General features: G+C 34.6%; 1 protein-coding gene across 3 annotated transcripts in view; it reads left to right on the top strand.

Annotated features, from left to right (window-relative positions):
* DGKB (diacylglycerol kinase beta) overlaps positions 1–12,184 on the top strand; it is a 331,032-nt gene that overhangs the window by 71,244 nt on the left and 247,604 nt on the right. For all 3 annotated transcript variants that reach the window (XM_050971447.1, XM_030234719.2, XM_030234706.2), the window contains 3 exons: positions 7,434–7,587; positions 8,879–8,914; positions 10,261–10,401. In XM_050971447.1, the coding sequence (XP_050827404.1) occupies positions 7,434–7,587; positions 8,879–8,914; positions 10,261–10,401 (331 nt within the window). The remainder of the gene's footprint in view (positions 1–7,433; positions 7,588–8,878; positions 8,915–10,260; positions 10,402–12,184) is intronic.

Genomic DNA, 12,184 nt, shown 5'->3' with positions numbered 1-12,184 from the left:
ACTGCCAGGGATAGGGAACTTCTGTGGGCAACCTGTTCCAGTTCACCATCCTCAATAGAAAGAACTTTCTAATACCTGTCCTAAACCTACCCTTGTTCAGTTTAAAGCCATGGCACCTTGTCCTTTCTCTATGTGCCCTTGTAAAAAGTCCCTCACCAGCCCCCTTTAGGGACTGAAAGGGGCTATAAGGTCTCCCCAAAGCCTTCTGAACAACCTTCTGTTCTCCTGAACAACCCCAACTCTCTCTGCCTGTCTTCATAGGAGAGCTTTTCTGAGAAACAGAAGGGCAACAAAAGGGCGGGCTAAAGAATTTTCTGCATAATTGACCTTTTAAATGTATTTTTAGAAAAACAGGTAAATATATCAGAATGCTTGGTGAGCTGTTAAATAGTCTGCTAGGAGCTTTTATCTGCTGGGGTAGAAGGAACTGTAGTGTTCTGAGGATGTACTTTTAGATCTTAGTGCTGATCCGATTACTCTTTATAACTCTAAAAAACCTCCTTTGATCTGCTCCATCATCATTTTCCTTAAGAGTGTTAGGCAGCTTCTCCAAGTAGGTTGCCTACAGATGTGGTTGAAATTTCTGATTCCAAATCTGGGGTCTGCAGCTCAGTTCCAGCCTTTTCCCTACCTCATATAGAGTTACCCAGTGATGCCTCCTTGATAGCCAAGATGCAAGGGAGATAGGGTTGTAAACAAGTTTGGGAGAAAGACTGATAACTTCCACTTCTGCTTGCTTGGCCCAGATGTCACCTCCTCACATGCTCAGTCTGTACATAAATGTCATTTGTCTCTCTCTCTTTTCTTCTATTTTAAGAAAAATAATTGTTATATGGTATTACCTTTGACAGTTGCCACTTTTTATCCACATAGCTAGTGTTACTTAATTTTGTATATTCATATTTTAAAAAATGTATGAGGCATAAGAGAATTCCATGATAGGCTCTCATTGTATTATATTATTCTAAGAATAGTATTATGAGGATAATTCTTTGCCTAATAATTTCTGTTTCATCCTGGTTCTTAAAGGGCTATTTGAATGAAGGAATTTTCTCCAAAGCATTGGGAGTTGTCAGAGCAAATCCTAATTGTTCTTAACTTCCTTCTAAAGTTAAGGATGGCATAAGCCACAATCTTCAGAAAAATTTTCACCACAACACATTAGTTGGGTATGGGATCTTTACCAAGAAAAATTCAGTTGAAACTACAGATCTGGGCAAATCTCTCTATATTTGCTTAGTCAGACATCATGGCAGGAATGTTCTCACAGTATGTGGAAATAAAGACAGATTAATCTGCTTTGTTTCACTGTAATGAACACTGCTTCTTCTATTTTTAATCATAAGAAAGTAACAGTGAGTTTTTTGCACTGATGGAATTTTTTGTAGGTAATCTTTTTGTGGAATTTACATTAAAAACCCCACAACTGTTAGATCTTTTGGACTAATGCATACATCCAAACATTTAATTGTAAAATACATGCAGGATGTGAGATGACATGTTACAGTCCCAGAGGCACTGAGGTACTTCACTGAGCAATCTATAATTGCTGTTTGCTGCTTCATTTAGCATTAGTATATGATGGTGTGTGTGGATGAATATCTATTTATGTATATGCAATACACATATTTGTTCTGTTTCTTCTAGCATAGGTGTAGATCTTGAATGGATTATTTCCTCTCTGTGTAAAGATAGCATCCAACTCTGGTATGGCAATTTAAAAAAGAGAATAAATAAAATCTTGTCTCATCTATATTCTGTAAAATTTACCTAAGCATCCTAAATTTTTCCATGTGTCCAGAAGTACTGCCTTAACAGCTGAAAACATCTCTGTGAGTACATGTTCAGATCCCTCATTCACAGGAGTTTATCAGTAATTTTTTCAGTCACATTTTTACATACAAATATTTAATAATTTTGTAGCTGTATAGAAACCTTATTTTTGCTTTCAGTGTTTCTTCAGCACTTTCCTGATATTTGGATGCTCTTTAGAGACACAGGTTGGAATTTCCTCAGGCGAATGGGAAATCGGCCAAGGTGATTCCCACTGGCAAGTTGTCTTTACCAGGAGATTTTTTTTTTTCCCAGAAGAGGAAAAGGTCTGTCACTTTATTCTCTGCTTGCAGAAGGAAGTGATGGTCTCAGTTGTACTCGGTGCATAGCACATATTTTGATTTTTTGAGGATGATTTTATTTTTCTGTGAGCATGTCTAGTGAGAACCTACTTTTCTGTGGACAGTCAGTGACTTAGATATCATTATAAACTTTGGTCTGTTTCTTGTTTATCTGTTTGGAAGGGGCCTAGAGAAAAAAAATCAAAACCCAATACTTATGGATTGTTGGAAGTTTAGGGCTAGGATTAATTTTGAAATTTTGTGGATGGTTAATGAAATGTTATGGATTTTCCCCAGCAATTTATGGTGTATGAAAAGATGTACATTTTTAATTTCCTGATGCATTGAGTCATAGTGAGTCTAGTTCCAGTTTGCATTCAGAAAACATGAAAATTGTTTAATGGTTTATACATTTTATTTGTCTAAAAATGATTATTAAAGTTAAATTTATGCAGTGTTGCCTATGTCTTACATTCCTTCTCCTTTTCTTTACTCCAAGGTGAATATATAATTTTTAGAGTTTTTTCTTATATTCAGGTGTTTGGAAACATTGATAAAATCTATAAGTAGGAAACAACTACTTCTAAAAGTATAATAAATTAACTTTATATGAATTTTATGGTTTAAGTTAGCTGAAACTGTGTGGTGTTTTTGAATGTGCGCTTCTCTGGAGTTATACCAAAATTGTTCATTGCCGAATGAAATTTTATTTCCCAGTAATACAGAAGTCTTATTTTGTAAAGTTTCTTTTTGTAAAACATAAGGACCTCCAATAAACTTGGAGGACTGGTTTGATGTATAAAAATAGAAATTCAGTTTTATATGATTAGTATTAAACCCTTTATTTTTTGTGACCTACAGGCAAGGATTTTATTAGAGTCAAAGCTAAAACTGCACTGATTTTTTTCTTCTTTTAGACTCCCTCAGAAGATTTAGGCCGAATTATTTGAAAGTTCTTTCATGTTTTTTCTGATTTAATTATGTCCTATTTTATCTCTGTGTTGAAAATTTTCCTGAAATCCCTAAATTTATGATCATAATCTCCCTATGCCCTGATAGTCTCTTGTGCAATGGAATTAATTAATTATTTAATTAATGTGCCCGGCTAATTGTTGTCAGTTTGGTACATCCTCTCATGCTCTCATCCCCTCACTTTTGAAACATCATGGAAAATGCTTTCTGAAATGCTAAATCCTTCTTTCTCAGATTCATTTAAATTCAGCTGGTGCTTCTGGAATGCAAGCAACTGTTGAAAATTAAGCAATTAGCCTGCATGCTTAAGAAAACCACATCCACCATTATGGTTTATATATTATTCTGATGTTATTGATCTGAACTATTTAATTAATTTTTGTGAATTCATTAGCATAAATAAATTATTTTCAAACCATACCAAAATTCTCTGAACTTTTCATCTGGGACATTCTGATAATGACAGTGAAATTTAAAAGTAAGATCAAGCATGATACATGTTAAGGTGGAAGATTATTGTTCTCTGCTTTCCTTCTTTTTTTTTTTTTTTTTTTTTTTGTCTTTTTGCTTACCAAAACATTGTGCAATACATTTGAAAAGTGGCTGGGGGTGGGGGAAGATGCTGATAATAATTAAAGGAAGGGTACTTACTTGCTGTAGCATTTCCCTATTTCAGGAGGGTAAAGTTCCATGAGGAAAAAGAAAAATAGTCTACAGTTTCAGAATAGAGAAATTACTATAATATTGTGTGTTGTTTTCTCTATTGTGGAAGTAGTTTTAAATTAAACTGAGCAAAACTTTTGCATCTTTACATGCTCTGTTCCAAATAAACCATACTCAGTACTTAAACCTCCACTTGGTGAGAATGCATTAACACCTCTTTGTCTTCTGCTGTGCTGCTCTCAGGATTTCTTTTAAGAAATTCTTCCGTTTTTCTGTGGTTGTGTAATAAGTTATGTGTATTACAGTGAGAGAGAGATGGTTGAGAAGGCACTGAAAACAATTTAAAAGTGAGTCTGTTTTTGAAAGATCACCCTTTTTAATTGGGAAGCTTAATGGATGATCCAAACTACTCCTAGGTCTGCTGTAGACTAGCTTAGTTCTCTTATTTACTGTATATATGTTTACAAAAAGAAACATCCAGAAATTACTATACCATTTTAGAGCTCAGTTCTAATAGGATAATCTACACCAATTATGTTAGGTCTTCTAGAATGTTTTTCAGCTATGCAGTATTAGAATCCCAAGTTTTGAGGTTTTAGGCAAGAACCTAATCACAGGGCCCTACACAAAGATCTCTCTTAGGCAGGATTAGTTTTATACATTCTTTACATACAGCATGTGATTTTGCACCTGCCTTTTTTTGCCATTCTAAACATTTCTAATGTGTATTCAAGTAATTTGTCAGCTCCTGACTAACTTCCATTATAATTTGAAAGCTATTGGATATGCAGCATCCGAACTCTCATTGTATGAGTAGTGCTGCTTCCCTGGGGAAATACAGGTCACAGAGCATGTTAGAACAGAGGATAAAGCACTGTCAGCTGAAGAAACCTGGCTGTAGAACAACCTTTAGAACAACCACACTCTGTTCTTTGTCCTTTGCTGAGCCACCCTGATTGGTGGCACTCAGGATGTCAAATGTAATAAATGGACATGGTAGCCAAGTCATGTGTTACATTAGTATCTCTTGTCTTTTCTAAAAGTTTGGAACATGTGTTGGAGGATATTGGCTTAAATGATAGTCAGACCATCCTCACAAAATACTGAAAAGTTTGAACATCTTTGAGAAAGGGTCTTGAGGAAGAAGGAAGTACATAATTTCAAACTTGCTTATTTTTCCAGTTCTCTATGCAGGTATAATTCTGAAGCCATTAAGTTTAAAAAAAAACCCATAACATTAGGGATTTAGTTACTGCTGGCAGCTTGGAGAACCAATGCCACTCAGGCAGCAGTTCAAAAATCTAGGGTGGCTCTAAACTCAGGGAACATTTTCTGCTATATATACATAAAATGCACAGACAAGCTAAATTAAAAAAAAGATTATTGTAATGTAAAGATATTTGCATGGCCATCCATAAACTTGAATTTAAATGGGATTGTAATTTTGGTTTAGTTTCCATTTTCACTTCACTGTTTTTCTGTGTATATGATTCAATAAAATAGCTAAGACACATTTCATTAATGCACAATTTAACAAAGCAATTTCACATTGTTAAAGTCAGTTGATTTAGTGATTAATGTATTTGTTATGCTTGCAGATAAAAATACATTAATATAGTGTATATTAGTGTAACTAATTACTGATTTACTTGGATGCTGATACAAATCCTTTTGTTATTGTGATTCATAGTTTATAAACAGTGAATTAAATGTCAGTGGCTTTATTAGACAGAAAAAATGTAAAGTTTGTAGCATGAAGACAACAGTGTATGATTTGCCAAGGTAAAAGTGTGTGGCTGAAACTGTCTAATGAGATAAAGATAGTGAGTCCATGTCCAAGGTGATTATTTCCATTTTACACACATCTTGAGCATTGTGAACAAATTTTTTCAGTCTCTGCTATTTTTGTCTTCAAAAGTTGAGAATTTTATTGGTTCCACTGCACTCCTTTCTCAAATGAGGTGTTCTGTATTAGAAGCTCAGTAGAGATACCCTCTCACCAATCTTGCATTCCTAATAATTATGACTTGCACAAGAGGAGTCAGATTTTGCAATTTGTGTTGCTGGTCCTTCATAAAAATTATGATACACATTTAAAACATTATCCTTCGGTAGTTAGGTCTCGATCTTAATGGGAAACACCTTGTTTAATGTGCACATAAAATTTCAATATCTCATAAATACATTAAAAAAGTAAAAGTAAAAGAAATCAGGGGAAGAGAAGTTTCTGCTCCGAGGTCTTAAAATTATATTACAATAATAGCAAAAATTATTTGTACCTTGACTCAGATTCCAAATTCAGGGAGTTCTTTGAAAGTTCAGTTTCCATTTTCTTTTTTCTGGTCTGGTTTCAAGCTGATTCTTGGTAGTCTTTTCCCTCCTTCTGTGTTCACTGTTTTGAACTAAAGGAGTTGCACTAGACTTTTCTATGGGGAAATGGAGTATTCCTGAAGAATAGGGAAATTTCTCAAAGTCAGTTTTGTGGTACATACGGATTTATCCCTTAATTATTTACCAATTAGAAGTTGCTGTTCTGTTTGATCTATAAAGTAATACTATGTTTTATCAGAATAATAATTGATAAGCTGTTTTACAATCTCAAAGGTAATGCTAAATATGCAGTTGTGTCAATATGTTCCAGGATACCTTTATCTTCATTCTCTGTTAGCAGGATAAAATGGGATCATAATGCTTTACATTGCTGTGATCCCATTGCAGCCTACACCTTCCTTGAGGGGGAGGTGCTGATATCTCCCTGGTGACCAGCAACAGGACATGAAGAAATAGAAGGAAGTTGGATCAGGGAAAGTTCAGATCAGGCATCAGAAAAAGGCTCTTCACTGGGAGGCTAGTCAGTGGAAGAGGCTTTCCAGAGCATGTTTTGGTTATGGCACCAAGCACGTCTGGATGATGCTCTTAGTCATATGGTTTAGTTACAGGTAGTCCTGTGAGGAGCAGGGAACTCAATGCTCCTTATGAATTCCTTCCAGCTTGAGAAAATCTGTGACTCATTTTATTACTTAAAATGCTGTTTTAATAGAAAAAAAATCATCATATGCATATTATTAACTAGCTCTTACCTTGATGGCAAAAGTAAAACCAAATAAAGCTAAATGATAAATGTTTTGGATCAACAACTTTTGGTTTTTTCCCCTCTAAGTAATCCTGCATGTCTGAGCACTCTCATTTGAACCTGAGACGGTGATTTGTATCTCTTTGACAAGCACCAGCCAAGCATGTTGCCACATAGGAAAAGACAGGAGGCCTTCAATTCCCTGAATTAGGCATCCACAATCCCCTGCTTTTTGTCTTCCTAATTATAGGAAAAGCTAAAGACATGCTAAGTACATCCCTAGGAGCTCTGTAGGTGCCTTTGGATGCTAATCAAGAAATTTGAGAGCATGGAACTTGATTTCAGGGTCCCAATATAAGTGCTCTGAATTTACTCTGGGCTGTTTTGTACAGTGCTCTGAGGTATTATAGCAACACTGTGACTTTTCAAAGTAATACTTAATTCAATAATCACTTACAAGAATAGGTTTACCAGTCTGTATCTTCAGAAATCAGTACATACAAATACAGTCCAAAGCTTTTGTCAACAGAATATTATTTGATGGATTAGTGTAATTTGTTTTTTTTACAAAACATTAATTTTTTTTCTTTTTTTCTTCCTCTTCACTGCAGACAATTGATTTAGAGGGGTTCAAGCTGTTCATGAAGACTTTTCTGGAGGCAGAGTTACCTGATGATTTCATTGAACACCTTTTTACGTCATTTAGGAACAAAATCTCTCACTGCAGCCCATTAATTAAAAACAAACCACAGCACCTTTCTGGAGGTAAGTAATAAAATCAGTACATAAAGAGCTAAAGGTTCTCTCGCCCTGCTGATTTACTTCTAATAGCTGTAAATATATGGAATTCTTAACTACATGTTGAGGGATTTTTGTTCTGGTATTTGTGAAATTAGAGAAACTAACTCAACCATAATAGGAAATACTGCGAAAAGGAATGGAAATTAAGTGGTTTCGCCTTCTTAACTCACAATAATGATGCAGCTGAGACACCAAGTGGACATTCTTTGACATGTTAATGCTAATCAGATTGCTATGGTAACGTGTTCTTGTTGCCTTCTCTCCTGTACAAACACTTAAAAATCTTCAAACACTTAAAAAGCTTCCTGCAGGAGGCTCCTGCTGGTGTTCAGCCATTTCTGTGCCAGTTGCTGCTGTTATTCTTAACTGTCTAGGTGTGATTCTGTTGTTAATAATCCTACATACTTAGCAGCTACCAATATTTTAAATGTTGGGTAAATGTTAGGATATCACTAAAAGTAGTTTTGATTTCAGAGGACACAGCTAAATTCTGCCCTGTATAGGCTGTACTCAGCTTTCTTCACTTTCACTATAGTTCTCTTTGACATATTTTATTCCTATGTGTGGTAAAATGATCATTAATTATCATTATTATAACATCATGATTAAGGATTATGCTGTTATTACTGTTGTTGTTTCAACTGTATGTTAAGTTTCTTACTCTGATGTCTCCTCCTAAAATATTTTTCTCCTGCACTAGCTTTTCCAAGTTTGTCAAGAGTTTATTTATTTTCTGTTACCAAGTACTTTAGAAGTTACCAGTTTAGGAAGCTTCCATGTTTTTAGCATATTGTCAGAAGGACTGTTTGATAAATTGTTACATCCAAAACATATTCAGAGAGGCAGTCCAGTTCACCTTGTGCAAAAATTGTTTGGGCTTGAAAATATACTGAGTTTATATTGTAATTCAATTTCATGGTTTAACTTAAATGATACATCCTGATAATTCATAACTTTTAAGGGGGAAAAACTGTGCATTGGTACATTTTGATGTGCAAATGAAAACTATGGAAACACTTGGTTTTGGGTATCTATGAATTTTTAAATGTTACCAATAGTGAAAAAAAAGCTTGGCTGTACTGGAAAATAACTTTGTCAGAAATATTAAAACATTCTTCTGGAAAATGAAGGCATTAGTGAGAGCTAGGGAAAAGACAAGGAGAGTAGCAGGGTTCATCCATCTGTCAGGTATGTGCTTGTTTTACACTTAGTCTCTTTTGGTCCGCTCATGTCTGTTTTTAAATTGTCTTTTCAGTTAAGGTGTCTGAGGAGAGATGGAAACAGATGCCAGGTAAGCAGCAGGACTGGAAGTCATCTCTAAGTCAGTACATTGCTGCCAACCCTTCCCACCTCTAATTAAGAAGTAATACTTTAACCCGTATTTGCTGCTGATAGGTTAAAATATACATTAAAATTTGTATTCATTTTCGTTTGGATTTAAGCTCTCTTTATTTTTGAGAAGAGTTATCCAAGGTTTTATAATCCTTGTTACATAAGACTGGACTATGAACTATTTGTGTAAGTTCTGTGGTTAAAGCCAGCATTTAACTGAATAAAATATTGTAATGTCTTAATTTTAATGACATTTAACAGACATGAAAGCTCATTAAATAAATCAGACTTATTAAATATTTTTGTTCCTTTAATATTTACTTTTAGTGTTTATTATTTGCTGAAACCATGAAAATGAAATTAATTCCAAAATACATTGTTGCACACCAATTTGCTCTTTTTTACCTTATTTTATTGTTTTAACATGTGTATCTCATAACATGTCGGCATATCTTTTGAAATGTATCTGGATTGCAATGAAGTTTTTCAAGCTAAATTTAGGGAGAGAGGGGACAACTCTGTGAGTGAGAAATGTAACAAACTTGTAAAGAAAGTTTTCTTACTCCTTTCTCTGTGTTCTGCTGTCTTTCTGATTTTTGCCCATTTTGGTCCTGCAGATTCCAGTAGTATCATCAGGACTGGTCCTACTAATGTTGTACTGAAACAAAAAGTTTGGCAATTTTGAAACTTCATTTCCAAGTGGTACACTAGAACTGCTATTAATCACAATGTCTGAGCAATTATTATGAGTATTATTTAAATTTTAAATTTATTTTCTCAGTAATCTGTCACTGAGACTTCTCTGTTTTATATATGTGCTGCACTGACACATATCTGGCTGTGTTTTTGGGATAACAGTACACTTGGGTATTAGTAGAGTTTTCATTGACACTAAAACATCTTCAATTAGTGTAGTTGTTGTCAATCTAAATTAGATGAAGCTTTTACAAGCACAAGAAAGTAGATGCAGATGTGAGCAGGGATTTTTTTTAATACTTAGCAGGTAGTATGGTATAAGAAAAATATTCACCAAATTGTTTTGTAGTCAAATGAAATCAGATCAGCACAAATTAAAAAAAAAGTTTATGCCATTCCCATAATTGGGTGGGGGGAGTTTTTGCTTAGTTTATTTTAATTCTGCCTTTGCTGGATAAACTATGAACTTGAATTGTTTAATGTTTATATTTAAATTAAGAAGTAATCTGAGATTCAGATAAAACAAGGATAAATGAATTCAAAAGTTATATTTTCATTTTCTGCTTGTATCGTATGTTCAGACTAACAAAGACTATGGGTTGTTTCCAGGTCTGAGACTTAACAAGGGTACCTCTACATCCAGACCTCCTACTCCTGCCAACTCACATTTACCAGACATGATCCAGCTGAAAGATATTGTTTGCTATTTGTCCCTGCTAGAAAGAGGAAGGCCTGAAGACAAGCTAGAATGTATGTTCTTTTTTAATTTTAAATATTTATTTCTGTAAGTCATCAGAGATTATGTTTCTGAATTTAAGAACCAGTTTTGAGCATATGGATTATAAAAATATGGTTCTAGGTGACTCTTACTGCAGAAATTATTTTTTATTCTTGCTAATGGTGAGATTTTAAATTAAATTTGTTCTATCTAGCATTTGCTAAAATGAGGAGTAAGGATTGTGCATTCTGCAGTTACAGTAATGATCTCTATACTGTCATGTCTTGTTAGCATCAGATCTGAGAAAAACAGACAAACTGTATGTTTACTTAGAGATCTGTAGGTGGGGTGAATAACCTGTACTAAACATCCTAATTCAGACAAAGAATAGTTGCTAATACAGGCTTTGGGCTCTGTAATATTACTGAATCCTGAAAAGCCAAGAATGATCCAACTCTGCATCACTATTGGGAAGGAGTGTTTGACACAGGAAGTTAGAAATTCTTGTTTGGTTGTTTTGTTTGTTTTTAATTTTTTAATTAGGGGCCTGTGTCATTAAAATGCAGCACCACTACCTGTTTAAAAAATCAAAAGGACAACCATGTGAGTTGGATCTATAAATTGGAGGAAAAAAGCAGAAAACTTGTTTCCTTATTGTGGAATTTTAGAAGTCAGTTTCTCATGTGGCTAAACAGTCAAACCAATCATATAGTCCTTATTGAGGAGAAATATGCTTCAATATACATAACTGGTCTGTTTATAAAAGATCTGTGGAATCAGGCTCTCATATGCAAAGTAAGTGTTCAGTATATTAGGATGTGGAAACAGTAGGCTGCTTCTGCCAAAATAAGAAATTCATTGCAAGGTTACATGTTGCTGTAGTATCTTGATGTTTTGTTAACTTGTAGCTAGCTTACAGTGGCAACTTTGTACTGCAAGGTCACAGCAAATCCCCCAAATCTCCCAAATTTAGTAATATTGTTTTGGGATCATATGAGTAAAATATGGTCATGCAAGTGTGAATCGCATTCAGAACACAGTCACAGAAAAACTGAGATTCAAGAACTGAATTTAACTTACAGTGTAATAACTGCTGCATGGTAGCAAGTTATGCAAGCCTTACCAGAGCTCTGAGGAGCTCGATGCGCAAGCCATGGCATGAAGTAGAAATCACTTGCCTCCCCTGGTGTCAGGAGCTGGTACAATGGAAACGAGGAGAGACAGAGGAGCAGATGATAATTACAGTACAGGGATTTTCCGTGAACTTCCTGCAATAGGAGCTGCATGGGCAAAAGACTGCTATATGTGATTTAAGAGTGGGGGAGAATGACTTAATATGTGTATGGTATTTAAATATTTTGTGTATTCAAGATCAGTTGTATTTGCTACATATAATTCTGGCCATGGTTGTTTAATGAGTATATTTTTCTCTTTGTCATACAGAGTTGAAATATACCACATATTTTTGCCTTTTGGTATCTAAATTTCAGGTTATACTGCACCGTTTTATGCAGACCTTTCCATTGATTTCAGTTGAATTCTCATTATAAATTAATAGTATAATTTAACTCTTTCTCCAGATATGAAAGCAGTAGGTCCGATGGCTGTAATGTAAATTATAAGTTTGGAGAAATGAAGAGAAAAAGTAGCTTTCTTTTTCTTTTTTTCCCTAGATAACACAATTTGGAAAAAATGAGTCATAGCTGAGTGTTTGGAAATTTAATTCAAGACATGCAGAACATGAAAGTGATGCTTTCAATTAAAATTTGATGTAGGCTGGAGGATAAACTACACTAAGAGTTTAATCTTTGGATC

The sequence above is a fragment of the Serinus canaria genome, chromosome 2 (genome assembly GCF_022539315.1).
Source record: "Serinus canaria isolate serCan28SL12 chromosome 2, serCan2020, whole genome shotgun sequence".
Taxonomy (NCBI): Eukaryota; Metazoa; Chordata; class Aves; order Passeriformes; family Fringillidae; genus Serinus; species Serinus canaria.
This window is presented reverse-complemented; position numbering and strand designations above follow the sequence as displayed.